The following is a 14,853-nucleotide window of genomic DNA, read 5'->3' on the forward strand; positions in this document are numbered from 1 at the left end:
CCTCTGCCTTACAATTTAGACTATTAGAACATGAAACACAAGATGCTGGAATTCCAAACAGGCTTAGAGATCACCTGGTCCAACCCTCTTATTTTACTTATGAGGAAATTAAGACTTAGTGGTTGGTTTAGTAACTTGCCTAAGGTCATACCAACTAGTAAGAGAACTAGGACTTTCATCATTTCCTGACACTTAGTCCAGTACTTTTCCCCCTCTACCACATTTTCTCCCTATGATCATGGAAATCCTATCTTGCACTAGCAGCGTGACCTAGATAGCTGCAGGAACTACTTGTCAACCAATATGTCTATGTTTCACAAAAGTCAATACAGTCAGGTGGTTTGTATTAAACTGCAGTTCTGCAGCAAAGGCGTTCATTGCAGCTTGAACTGAAAAGAGATCTCAAACTACTAAACAATTTTCAGCAAAAGGCCATTCATTCAAGGAGAGGGATTGAACATTCATTAGCTTTATTGAGTTTTGTATGGCAGGACTGGTCCTACTGTTCTTGGGAGGATGTCTCTTTTCAAAGCAATGGTCTCTTCCCTAATTCCTGCCTCTCCTCTCTCCCTGTCCCACATCTTGCAAGTCACTATGAGATTTGCCTTTAGACAATTTAGTTCTCAGAAACAAGGATGGTTTAATCCAAGAATACTGGAATCAGAAAACCTAGTTTCAAATGTTGGCTGGACTGCTTTACTGCATGACATTAGTCATTTAATCCCTCTTCATCTCATTTTCCTCAAGTGCAAAATGAGAAAGTTAGCCTAGATAATCTCTAAGGACCCTTCATGCTCTGTTTCCTACAACTCTATAAACATAACCTACAATTGGTACCTATTGATAACCATATCACATATAAATTTCTACCTCACTTTCAAGTCCCTAGTTCTACCCACATCTACCTAATCTCACTATTCCAGACACCAGCTTTCTGCTTCAAGTATTTATTCATAATGAGGAGGACCTGAGTTCAAATCCAGCCTCAGACCAAACATTTGACACTTACTAGCTGTGTGACCCTGGGCAAATTACTTAACCCCAATTGCCTAAAAAAATAATAATAATAAAAAGTATTCATTTATGTTCAACATTTATTAAATGCCTACTGTGTACAGCATACCAGGAGAAAGTTTAGATAAGACACAAGTTCTACTTTCAGCTGTTTACAGTCTAGTAGGGGGATAAGACACCAGCACTCATAGATATATTGCACATGACATAAATTAGAGAGGCACAAAAGAAAATGTTATGTGAGTTTCAAGGGAAAATTCATTAACAGATGTTAGGGGATCAAGCATAGCTTCATAGGGGAGCTGACATTTGGGCTGGGATTAAATAATGGCTGGGGATTTGGTTAGAGAGATAGGGTGGGCATGGCAGGTGTAAGGAACTATAAACAATAGCAGTCATAGGAAGATGGTGGATTCTAGAGATAGGGAAGCAGTTCATTTTTCCTGGAGCATAGAGTATGTAGAGGAAAATCATAACATTGTGAAGGACCTTGGACGCCAGGCAAAGGAATCAGTCTTACTCAAGAGGCAATAGAAAGCACTAGAATATTTTTGAGTAGAAGAATGACATGAATAGATTTATTTGTAAAAACAAAACAGTATTCTGGCAGAATATGAAGGATGGATTGGTAGAAGCAAAGAGTAGGAGCAGAAATCTCTGCTAGGAAGCTATTACAGTAACCTAGGCAAGATGGTTTTTGAAGGTTGGTGGTAGAGGGAACAGGGCAGAAGGAGATATGCAGAGGTATAATTGACAGGATTTGATAATTGATTGTAGCAGTGGGATGACCAAGTGGAGATATTCTATAAGCAGCTAGAGAATATGGGGTTGTAGATTTAGAACCTTAACGGCTATCTAGTTTAACACCCCCATTTAATAGATGGAGAAACTGAGGCCCAGAGAAATTTTTTTTTTCCCAGGGTCACACAGATAAGCAGCAATTGGGACTAAATCTATTTTTCATGCTGTTACATGCAGTTCCATACCTGTTTAAATATATAGTCTTTAAACGTTTGACTTTATTTTCATAAGGATGACTCACTTTTCTAAACAGAAAAATCTCACTCAAAATGGAATTTCACTTATGTGCATTTTTTTAAAAATCTCTATACATGGTTTACCTCCCTAACCCTAACCCACACTCTCTCTGTAGTGAAAAACTCTGAATAAGGTTGGTATCTCATTTCTGTAATCCCAGAGTTTAGCATAGGAGGTCGGGTGTGATGGGCACTCAAATTTGATAATCATATTAAAGCATCTATTATGTGTAATAGTACTGGGGTAGGTATTAAGGATACAAACAACATACAGTCTCTGCCCTCAAGGAGCTTACATTTTTTTGAAGATACAAACAAGTAAACAGTTTAATAAATATAAATTGAAGAGGAAGAGAGTGTTAACTGAGGGAGGTCAAAAAAGGCTTTCCTTATTGGGGTGGGGTGGGGGTGCCACCTGAGCTGAGAACTAAAGGAAACTAAATATTCTAAGAGGTGACCATGAAGAGGGAACATATTTTAGAACAATCTATACAGAAAAGTAGGAGCAAGATATGTATGTTGGGTTTGGGGAAGAGCTACTGGATCATTTTGGCTGGCAAGCAGTATGAAAGAGAATATGAAATACCTAAAAAGATGAACTAGTGTCAAATTGTGAGGGACTTTGAAGGTCAGGATGGAGAGTTTGCATTTTATCCTAGAGGCAATAAGGAAATCACTGAAGATTCTTTGAGCAGCAAAGTGACCTTTTTATTTTTAGGGAGATTATCTTGGCAACTGTGCAGATAAAGGTAAGGGGAGACTAAAAGCTCCTCTAATTGGGAGGCTAACGCATTAATCCAGGAGAAAGAAGAGTAGTGTCAGAGTGGGGAGAAGGGGGATTAAGATGCTGTGCACATTTAATTGACGAGATTTGTCACCTGACTAGATATAGGGAGTAAGGAACAGGGAAGAGTTAAGACTGATCCTCTGATGCTGTCAACTTGGGAGACTAGGATGGTGGTGTCAATATTGATAAGTTTGGGGGGAAATGTCTTGAGAGGGATAGGGTGCCGAGTTGTGTTTGGACATGTAAATGTTAATAACTAGAATTTGAATACTAAGTCATTGAGTATTGCTGCTGCTATGAGTTTGAATTGAAAATATTAACTAGCAGCAGCCAGTCTTAAATGTCAGGATTTTTTTCTTTAACAAGAATTCAACAAAATAAGAAACAATCAAAGAAGTTGCATCTGGTAAGACAGCTATTGAAGAAAAAGCATGGAACTTAATTTTGGGAAATTTAAATGTGAATTCTCACTCCAACTTAACTGTTGGAGAGACCTGGGTTCAGTTTCTGCCTCTGAAATTTCCTAGATATTTAAGCAACTTACAAAACTCATTTTATACCTGTAAAATGGGCAATACCCTTATTATCTTCCTTGAGGTCATTGTGCAAACTTGAAAGTGGAACTCACTTGTAATTAGCTGTGACAAATAAGCAAGTCATAAACTCATGAGCCTTTTTCTTATGTAGAAAATTGTCATAATACCTTTGTGGTAGAGTTAAGAAGCTTTGTGAACTGTACACCATATCCAGAAGCTAGTGACCTAAGACCAGATCACTTCAATTTCAGATATTATCTAATTTGCTTTGTTACACACAAATACTGAAGACTGAAGTCCTGGTCCCTCGGAGCATTTTCTGAAATAAAGTTGTTAGAAGCAAGTCTTGGGGAACTTAGAAACTAACTTGTGCTTAAACCCCACTATTGCTTTATGACTGTTCTTTTAGTTAACAGAAGAATGAAAGTTGCTGTAAGTATTTAAATGACATTCTAAAAACTTTATTTAAAAGTTACTTTTGGTTGAGTATTTTAATTGTAATTTGTAATTATTAATCTCCAATTGGGTGTCATCCAGCCCTTTCCACCAAATGTCAATGCGTATGTGCTTAGAATTACTTTTGAAAAGATTGTTTAAAGAATTAGTACCAAAATAAATATTAAGCACAAGATCCAAGTAATTTGTTGTCATTTTCAAAGGTTCCCTGGCAGAGAAAAAATAACTATGTACCACAGATCAAGAGAGTCGTGATCCATGTTTAACTGTTAAGTAACCTTTGCTAAGTCCTGTTATCTCTCTGGTACTTTTTTTCCTCCTTTGAGTTTCATAGATGCTCTTTAAAGTCCGTTTTTGTTTAACATACTTAACAATTCTAGTAAGGAATACATAGCCATGTCTAACCTTAGTAGGCTCTTTACAGTGTAACCCCTCTGAAAAATCTCTGAAAAGGTAAGAAAAATCAAGAGCAGGGCTAAAAGGCACCTTTTTTATTAATCTAGTTCAAACCCTCATTTGACAGATATCTAAAGATAAATCAACTTGCCCTTTGTCTTATCTGTTCCTCAATAAAGACCCTATTTCTTTCTATGTTGAGTCTGGCTTTCCTAGAGCAGGAGTTCTTAACCTTGTTTCTCATCATGAACTCCTTTGGTAGTAGCATAGTAAAGTCTACGGACCCCTTCTCAAAATGTTTAGAAATGCATGGACATGGACATGGACACACACACACACACACACACACACACACACACGATTATGAAAGGAAAACAAAGGGCATTGAGAATAAAGATGTAGTTTTTTCCCCATTTGAGTTCATGTATCCCAGATTAAGAATCCTTATCCTACAGGATAAATGAAACCATATTACTCCATGGAAATAAGAGTACTAAATCAGTTTCTAGCCCATTTGGGAAGGACTATTTGGTGAAATAGAAAATATTGGCCTAGAACTCAGAAAACCTGTTTTATTACTTCTGCCATTGACTAGTTGTGTATAAGGGGACAAGGTCCTAATGTAGCTCTAACTCCAGTATCCAACTTCCACCACTAGGCTTGAAGACTGAAAGCTGATTCATCACTTGCTCTCTTATAAAGTGAGTCCTAATACTAGCAATCTCTTACCTTTCATCATGTTATTTGTAAACTTCAAATGGGTTACAGAAGTCAGTTTTTTAAAGTCACAAAAACCACTGTGTAAATAACAAACATTTATTGGTATCACTTAATGGTAGAAAAAAAGTTCTACACCAAAATGCACATGACCCAATTGTTAAATAGAACATTTCCGAGGTGAACACATTTCCCAACCCAGGTTTCTTTGCCCCTCCCCCCTTAAGCCAATTTTAGTCCCCTATCCCCTTCCCACCATTCCCCCCTCACCCCCACCCCCATGAGTAACTGCTAACAAAAGCAGCAAACAGCCACTTGGGCTATAGCATTTTCAACTCCACTCCATAGTGAAGATTCCAATTACATTCGAGATTGAGTTCTCTCCATTTCTTCTAACAAAAAGTTCCTGAGTCCAGTATTTACAATATTACAGCGCACACAAATGGTGTCTACAACTCATCTTTTTCTCCTGTTTCTTCACTCCCTGGGGGAGGGCCTGCACCACCATAGAGCTTGCTAACAATAGGCTGGACGATCTCTTCAAGTTCCTTCTTTTTTGCTTTGAAATCTTCAATCTCTGCATCTTGGTGACTCTCAAGCCACTCAATCTTTTCTTCCACTGCTTTTTCTACAATCTCCTTGTCTTCAGAGGAGAGTTTTCCACCCAGCTTTTCCTTATCACCAATCTGGTTCTTCAGTGAATAGGCATAACTCTCCAGCTCATTTCGGCTATCAATACGCTCCTTAAGCTTCTTGTCCTCCTCAGCAAACTTCTCTGCATCATTTACCATCCTCTCAATCTCTTCTGGTGTGAGTCGGTTTTGGTCATTGGTGATTGTGATCTTGTTCTTGTTTCCTGTGCCTTTGTCCTCAGCTGTGACCCGAAGAATACCATTCACATCTATTTCAAAGGTGACTTCAATCTGAGGGACCCCACGAGGAGCAGGAGGAATACCCGTTAGGTCAAATGTTCCCAGCAGATGGTTATCTTTGGTCAGAGGTCGCTCACCTACAAAGATATTCCATCATTACTTACAATGCTGCTAGGATACCAATTGGCACAAATTGCACGCAAGCTATAGAATATCACATTTAACTTTTAAATCATTTTATCTAGGCTAACCCCTATTCCTTCTACAACACATCTGACAAATTGTCAGGTGCTAACTAGTCCAACAATTAATTTTACAGGTAAGGAAACTGAGAAGCCTGAAAGTCACTGAGAAGGGAGACAAGCCCATGGTTAATCAAAATAATCATATCTGTGACTCAAACCCAAGTCTTCCAACTCTTTAATATTTTATCATTATCTTTAGAGTTAATTCCTTTATGTTCATTCAACCTTAGCCCCAAGAATACCACTGGCAAGAACTTCCTTCCCCAAAGGTAGCCCAATCAAAATTGAATGTTCCAATCTTTGTTTGGTGTATAAGCAAAATACTTAGCTTAGTATCTTATTTCAAAAAGTTAACAGCAAAAGGCAGTATGGTTTCAATAAGAAGGCAATAAGGCAGGAATTGGGAAAAACAAGTTTTAGGATCACTTTGGATGTGTGTGTGTGTGTGTATATATATATATTTTCCCCCCAATGACTAAGAATTAAAGAGAGGCAACATCCTATTTCCCAGTGCCCAAGATGGCAGGCAGAATAGTATACAAGTATTTACATCCCAGTTGGGGCCACAGGCAAGAATTTTTCTTTAGCCTCAATTTTCTCATCTCTAATTATTAGTACTATTCTAAGGAAAACTTTTAATAGTCAAGTTCACTTAGTATGGTTTATTTCTTTATATTAAAATATATTACCTTCATAGACTTTGATAGTGACAGTTGGCTGATTATCAGAAGCAGTAGAAAAGATCTGAGATTTCTTGGTGGGCACAACAGTATTTCTTGGGATCAGTTTGGTCATAACACCACCAACAGTTTCAATGCCAAGTGTAAGAGGACACACATCAAGGAGCACCAGATCACCTATAAAACAAAAAGAGAATTAGTTTCAAAGTAAATTCTACATTAGTAATAGTCCTTTAATGACCACACAAAATAATTTATGTATACCACATCACCACACTTAGCATTGTGGATTATTTCTAATCTATCTCGATATTCTTGCATCAAATACAGGTCACAAATCATAAGCTAGTCCTTGATAATGGCTCCAAAAAGAAATATGTTGGAAATTCTATTAAAGTCTTTTGGAAATGCTAAGATGTTGACCTACCAGTATCTTGGTCACCAGACAACACACCAGCCTGGACAGCAGCACCATAAGCAACAGCTTCGTCTGGATTAATGCCCCGGGATGGCTCTTTGCCATTGAAGAACTCTTTCACTAATAGCTGTATTTTAGGGATCCGGGTAGAGCCCCCAACAAGAACAATTTCATCAATATCAGACTTCTTTAAGTCTGAATCTTCTAGTACTTTCTGGACAGGTTTCATAGTAGACCGGAACAAATCCTAAAACAGAACCAGTAATATATAATCACTTGGATGTCTTTATCACACCATAATTAACAGGGTAAGTAAACTCTGTTATCCCACCATAGTTCACAATACCATACCATATCTCCTATAAACCCACCATGTTTAGTTCTTCAAACTTGGCACGAGTGAGTGTCTCAGAGAAGTCTTCGCCTTCAAAGAAAGATTCAATTTCAATTCTCGCCTGATGTTGAGAAGACAAGGCCCGTTTAGCTTTCTCAACCTCCCGTCGAAGTTTCTGCACAGCTCTGTTGTCTTTCCTCACATCTTTTCCAGTTTTCTTTTTGTACAATTTAATAAAATGCTCCATGACTCGTTGATCAAAATCTTCTCCACCCAGGTGAGTGTCACCATTTGTGGCCACCACTTCAAACACTCCATTGTCAATGGTGAGCAAGGACACATCGAAGGTGCCGCCACCCAGATCAAACACAAGGATGTTCTTTTCTCCCTCCCTCTTGTCTAGGCCGTAGGCAATGGCAGCCGCCGTACTGGTGAGAAAAGAACAGGGCTAAGTCAGATTAGGATTCCCCCTATTTCCAAAGCATTTTTAATCTCCAAGGTTTTCAATACTTACGGTTCATTAATGATCCTCATAACATTAAGACCAGCAATAGTACCAGCATCTTTGGTTGCTTGGCGCTGGGCATCATTGAAATAAGCAGGAACAGTAACAACTGCATGAGTAACCTAAAATAAAAAGTTGTCCTTTTAAATTCTTTCACAAAGTTCCACTGTGATTTTTATTTACTCATAAGTATAGTTCTGAACTGGAATGGACATGAAGATATCATCCTAGCCTAAACTTTTGTTTTGGACCGTAGTGCCCAGGGAAGAAAAATTCCTCATTTGAGGCCATGATTATGTCAGTAGCCGCCATAGAATCATAGATTTTTAGAGATCTTATTGGCCTATTCTATTTTCTCATTTTACAGGAAAAACAGCATTGAAGAAATTGTAATTTTTCCAAAAATCATGTTAAGTAATACATCTAGTATATAAACTTATGTCTTCATTTTTTTCCTAATCAGTAAATGGTTTTCTACTACTACATCTTGCCTACCCATCCCTTCCATCATTAATCATACCAGTTTTAAGGTTACACTATATGGTGAAAGGAGCTGTAATTTCATTGGCATAAGAAACTCCCACTTCCAATGGAGGCAAGCACCTGCTCTAAAACTCAAGTCTGACAGAATTGCTTGGAATGCTAAAATAATTTACTTGCCCTCAGTTCACATAGCTCACGTGTGTCAGAAACAGTACATCATTCAAAGCCAGTTTTTTATGTAGTATGCTACTCTACCTCTCTTCAAAACTATGTTACAGTAACAATGTCAAATGTTATGAGTCCTACATTTTCCCAAATGACTACCGATTTTCTAAAGTTATTACCTTCTTGCCTAGATATGCCTCAGCTGTTTCCTTCATCTTAGTTAGGACCATGGCAGAAATTTCTTCAGGAGCAAATGTCTTTGTTTGTCCACCCCCAACATCCACCTGAATGTATGGTTTGGTCTTCTTTTCAACCACCTATTTTAAAAGAATTAAGAAGATCTGATTATTTACACACAAATGAATTGTATTAAATATAGGCACACATCTGCTTTGTTAAGACATTATAGTCTTAAATTTTCTGACATTAAGTTAATTCTATATTAGTGTCTTAAATTACCTACTAGATACCATGAGAACTGGGACTAGTCTAATTTACCCCCCTAGTACTAATACTACGCTGTCCAAAGCAGTCATATAGGTTTCTGTTGAATTAAATATACTTTCCAAGAACTTGGTGATTTTAATCAAAGCCAATACTGATCATATGCTAAAAAGAACTCCTTTGTAATATGGTTGGACCAATACTACTACGTCACAAAGAGCTTGTGTTTTTCCCAGGCTTGGTTTTATTGGAACACTGCTTGTTCAAGTACCATTAGTGTTCTAATGGTTTAAACCATTTTAAAGATCACAGAACTAGGAAAAAAAAACCAAACCTCTGAGATCTTTAAAACAAGGGGGTCATATTAAACTAATATCAAGTAAGGCTCAGGAAGAAGCCACTTGGTTTAAATCACTTTTTTAAGAATTCAAAGTTCAGTAACAGAGCTGAGGTTCAAAACTACATCCTAGAGGTCTTCCAATCAGCTGAGGTTTAACTTCCTTCATCCTACCAATATATTATTAACTCACAATAAGAGAGAAAAACAGACCTTGAAAGGCAGATATTTAATGTCCTGCTGCACGGAGGGGTCATTCCACGTGCGGCCAATCAGCCGCTTGGCATCAAAGACCGTGTTCTCCGGGTTGGAAGTGAGCTGGTTTTTGGCGGCATCACCTATGAGCCGCTCTCCCTCCGGGGTGAAGGCAACATAGGAAGGTGTGATTCGGTTGCCCTGGTCATTGGCAATAATTTCCACACGGCCATTCTTAAACACACCAACGCTAGAGATAAGGGCAAGCCAGAAAACACATGAGTCTTGGATACAGTTGTTGAGAAAGAAGCCACTAACAGTGGGAATGGGAAAAAAGTCTGAAGAGGCGTCCTCCCCGTTGACCCTCCCCCTGCCCCGACCTTGGGAAAGCGGGTTTCTGTCCAGACAACTGCCCGGGCCTAAGGGATGCTCCCATCTCATGCCTGGGAAGGACACGTAGGCTGGGCCTGCGCCCCCCTCCAGGACCCCGTCTCCGGCCTCCAGCCTCAGTCCGGAAGAAGAACACCTTCCAGGGCAGAGGAGAAAGGCCCAACAAAGGCCTGCGGAAATTTTCCAGCCTGGACCCACCCAATCACGAGCCCAGGCCCAGAGGCGGCTGTCAGAAGCCGGGGCTGCCCCCGACCATCACCCCAGATTGCCGAGGCAGGAGCGGCTGCTGCTCTTACCACGAGTAGGTGGTGCCCAGGTCGATGCCCACCACGGTGCCCACGTCCTCCTTCTTGTCGTCCTCTTCGGCCCGCACCCCCACGGCCGCCAGGAGCAGCAGAGCTGCCGCCGCCGCCGCCACCGCCGTCACGAGCGAGCGCCTCATCCTGTCCGTCGGTCCGCCCGCCCTCCTGCCTCTCTGCGCTTCCGCCCGCCGCCGCTCTGCTCGCCCGAGGAGATTCCCTCAATGGGGGTGACCGCGATGTGAACAGTAGACAACCTGCGGAGACACGGCCGCGCTCGCTGAGGGGAGGCCGGGGCCGACCGGGGCCCATCATGGCTGCCTATGGGCAGACGCTCCCCCAGGGCCGGCCAGGCCGCCCCGGCGGGTCTGGACGAGGCCTAGCTCAGTTCGGTTCCCTTCTCCTTCTCCCTTCCCCTGCTTAGGGCCCAAGGTCGTGGCGCTTACCTCGCACGGCTCGTTCGGGGGAAGTATCAATAGTTTGTCACACGCTTCCTGCAAGTCCGTTGGTCAAGTCTGGGCCCCGAACCGGCGCCGACTTCTCTTATATAGCCACCCCCCAGCCCCGTCGTGGAGGCCTCCGATTGGTGGAGTCCCCGCGCGTTGGACGCCGTTCATTGGCCTCAAACACCAAGCTGGCCACCGCCGATTCGAGGCGGCCGCAGCCGCAGACTACGTCATCGCCTCGACCCGCCCCCCGCAGTCTCATTCGTCTCACTTTGCGCCCAAGACAACCAATCGAACAGGCGTTTGGGCCCTGCGGAAGCATCCCATTGGTCTAGCCGCTGTCAATCGCCTGAGCGTGGCGCGCGCCGGCCTCTGGGCAGTTTCCGCTGGTTGCCGCCCTGGTCCCACCTTCTCTCTGGAGCTTACTTGGAGCTGCTGTGGGTGTGGGCTGGGAGCCGGTTTACCTGTTGGGGTGATGGGAGCTGAGATCCCCGCCCCTTCAAGCATTCCCGGCCTTCCCCTTGGATCCTTCGATCCTCGTTGCTGTGTTGTAATCTCTCTTTAGGCTGCCTATTGGTGCTGTAGTCCCAAAGCATTAAATATTCTTGCCCCGGAGCATTAATACTCCTAGTGCCTCCTTCCCAAGTACCAAGCATCTAGAGAAGACTCACGGAATGTTTAGAGCTGGAAGTTTCCCTAGAGAGTTTCCAGCTTTTCATTTTACAGATGGGGAAACTGAGGCCCGGGGAGGGCAAGGATTTTGCTTGTGTTGACACGGTAAATTGTGATATCTCCAGAGTAGAATTCAGGTGCTCCGGCTGTGGGATTGACAAATGGGATTAAATGGTCCCTTTCTAAGCCCTGGGGTCTTTCCACGGCACCACGTTTCCTAGAATCTCATAGTTGGAAAATAACTTGAGAAGGCAGTTCCCCACGCCCACCTGAACAGGAATCCCTTCTGCAGTGTTGCGGACCAGGGACGATACAGCCTTTGCCCTAGTAACACAGAGCCTACATCTGAAGCAGCCCCACTCCGTTGCTGCACAGCTCTAATTATTCTAATTATTAGGAAATTTGTCTGCCGCTGAAATCTGTCTACTCTAATTTCTAGCCATTACTCCTAGTCTGCCCTCTGGGGGCCAACGACGACAACTTTAATCCCTGTTCCATATGTTATTGTTCAGTTGTTTCAATCATGTCCAACTCTTCATGACCCCATTTGGGATTTCCTTGGCAAAGATCTGGAGTGGTTTGCCATATCTTTCTCCAGCTCATTTTATAGATGACGAAACTGAGGCAAACAGGGTTGAGTGACTTGTGGCGGCTAGTAAGTGTCTGAGGTTGGATTTGAACTCAGGTCCTCCTGACTCCAGGGCCGGTACTCTATCCACTTGTCACCTGGCTGCCTCAGGATTCTTTCTCTTTTAATTTTCTCTATCAGTGCTATGCTTACACCCAACAGCTGACATTGTGGTGGGTCTGGCCCACTGCCCATAGTAAGTCATCATTTCTCCTGCCTCTAGCAGCTGTAACTTGGCCCCTTGCTGCTTTACCACTATGACTCTCTTACTGCCACTATGATGATTTGGATCTCCAGAGAAAGCTGTTCTGACTTAGAAATGAGTCCTTTATCCTCCCACACATTTCATCCCCCATAACATAGGTACTTGTCTCATACTTGTATGGTACTCTAGGGGTGTCAGCCATTCAATACCTTTATTTGTGATTCTTGCTCTTCCCTCCAAGACCACATATTTAAAAACAAACAAACAAACAAAAAACAAAAAGAAACCCTCTCTTTTCTATAATACTTTAATGTTTACTTTTCTCCTAACAATTCTGTGAGGTAGATAGTGGGATTTTGGTAAAATCTCCATTTTATGCAGATGGAAGCATACTATTTGCTCTTTTTTTTCTTTCTGTTTTGTTTTGTTTCTTCTCTCTTGTGGTTCCTCCTATTGGGTCTGATTCTTCTTTACAACATGACTAATGTGAAAATATGTTTAATAGGAATGTATATGTAGAACCTATATCAGATTCCCGTCTTGGCGAGGGAGGTGGGAAGGAAGGGGGAGAAAATTGAAAACTCAAAAATTTATGGAAGTGAATGTTGAAAACTAAAAATAAATTAATTTTTAAAAAAAAGAAAAAAATCTCCATTTTACTGTCAGATACTGTCAGATTCAGGGATGTCTGACTTCCACATTAGTGATCAACACACCAGGTTATGCTGTTAAAATCAACATGGGAACTTTTTAACAATGTTCATAGAAGAGAAAAGTGGTGTGGTATACTCCCAGTAGAATTAAAGTGGAGACGTGGTTTTGAGTTCCAGTTCTGCCCCTTATTATCACTTGAGAAAGTTATTTCCCTTCCCTTGACCTCAGTTTTCTCCTCTGTAACATGAAGGGATTGGACTAGATAATCTCTAAGATCTTTTTCAACTTTGTGAGTCTGATTCTATGTATAGGCAGATCACATGCCACTTGAAACTTTTTCCACAGCTTTCTCTTTGAGATCTTGATCTGATCATACGTTAGCAGAAAATTTCTTTTTCCTAATGAGTTCTCTCAAATTATACTCCCCCACACAGGTTTGGCTCTTAAATTACTTTGATGATTGCATCATCCTTTATTGTGTTGGTCCTGCAATACAGCTGTAACACTGACCCCCCCCCCCCCCTTCATGTTGCATCAGAAGACTTTAGAATGTCAGCGCTGGAAGGCACTTTACAATTCAGGAATGTCAAGGACATAAAATTAGAAGTCTCACTGAGACTATAGAATGTTAGGACACAGAACAAAAAAAAAAAGTTGAAGTTAAGAAGAACTCTAGAGATTATCTAGACCAACTCTCTTATTTCAGTTATAGATACCTACATCACTATGACCAAATGGTGACATTATAACTTGGTAAAATTTATAAGAAAGTTTCATTTGAAAATCTCAGGTGATTTTCTAATATTAAATAAGGGCAAAATTGAAGAAAGAAAGCTGGAACTTCCAGACTTGCTTTGGAATAATGTGTTGGCTTTTAGTGACTCACCCAAACTAATCATACTTCCTCCCAGTAAATTCAGAATGCTGATACTGACCTAATCCCTTGAGGGTGTAAAATGCATTAGGTGATTAATCATGATGGAGACCTTGAAAATATGATGCATCACATGTATGATGTGTAATATCTAATGCAATTTTCAGGCAATATTTTGAAGATCTAATAGGAAATATGTAGTCAATCTTAGCTGACTAAACTGAATCCTAGAATCACAGGCTGGTAAAAACATTAGAGCCAGAAGAGACTTCAGAGTATAGAATACTAGAATACAGAATATAGGAAATTAGAGTAGGAAGAAGCCTTAGAGTATAGAATATTAACCCAGCAAAACTGAGTATAATTCTTCAGGGTAAAAAATGGTCATTCAGTGAAATAGGGGACTTTCAAGCATTCTTGAGGAAAAGACCAGAGCTGAGTCGAAAATTTGACTTTCAAAAACAAGACTCAAGTGAAACATGGAAGAGGTAAACAGCAAAGAGAAATCATAAGAGACTTACTAAGGTTGAACTGTTTACATTCCTGCATGGAAAGATGATATTTGTAACTCATGAGTCCTTCGTCAGTATTGGGGTAATGGGAGGGAAAAAATTATATGTATGGATAGATAGATAGAGGGCACAGGGTGAGTTGAAGATGAAAGGGTGATATCTGGAAAATCAAAATAAAAGGTGAGAGAGGGTTATACTGGGAGAATGAGAAACGGAGAGGTAGAATGGGGTAAATTTTCTCACATGAAACAGACAAGAAAAGACTTTTACAGTAGAGGGGAAATGGGGGAAGGTGAGAGGAAATGAGTGAATCTTATTCTCATAGGATTTGGCTTAAGGAGGGAATAACATACACAATAGGGTATGGAAATCTATTTTACCCTTCAGGAAAACAAGGTGGGGAAGGGGACAAGAAAGCAGAGGGGTGATAGAGGGGAGGGCAAATTGGGGGAGGGCACAATCAGAAGCAAACGCTTCTGATGAGGGGCAGGGTCAAAAGAGAAAATAGAATAAATGGGGGGGTAGGATAGGATGAAGGGAAATATACTTAGT

The 14,853-nt window shown here is 41.0% G+C and overlaps 1 protein-coding gene across 1 annotated transcript; it reads right to left on the bottom strand.

Annotated features, from left to right (window-relative positions):
* Window positions 1-5,026: 5,026 nt before the first annotated feature.
* On the bottom strand, window positions 5,027-10,862 carry LOC114046960 (endoplasmic reticulum chaperone BiP). Its single transcript, XM_027867615.1, has 9 exons — window positions 10,757-10,862; window positions 10,308-10,567; window positions 9,640-9,871; window positions 8,825-8,962; window positions 8,007-8,119; window positions 7,530-7,920; window positions 7,168-7,405; window positions 6,750-6,917; window positions 5,027-5,952 (listed from the first exon to the last, which is right to left on the bottom strand). The coding sequence occupies exons 2-9, from the start codon at window positions 10,451-10,453 to the stop codon at window positions 5,393-5,395; spliced, it is 1,986 nt and encodes a 661-aa protein (XP_027723416.1). The 5' UTR covers window positions 10,454-10,567; window positions 10,757-10,862; the 3' UTR covers window positions 5,027-5,392.
* Between the last annotated feature and the right edge of the window lie 3,991 nt (window positions 10,863-14,853).

Source organism: Vombatus ursinus, unplaced genomic scaffold, assembly GCF_900497805.2.
Source record: "Vombatus ursinus unplaced genomic scaffold, bare-nosed wombat genome assembly UNPS02014786.1, whole genome shotgun sequence".
NCBI classification, from domain to species: Eukaryota; Metazoa; Chordata; class Mammalia; order Diprotodontia; family Vombatidae; genus Vombatus; species Vombatus ursinus.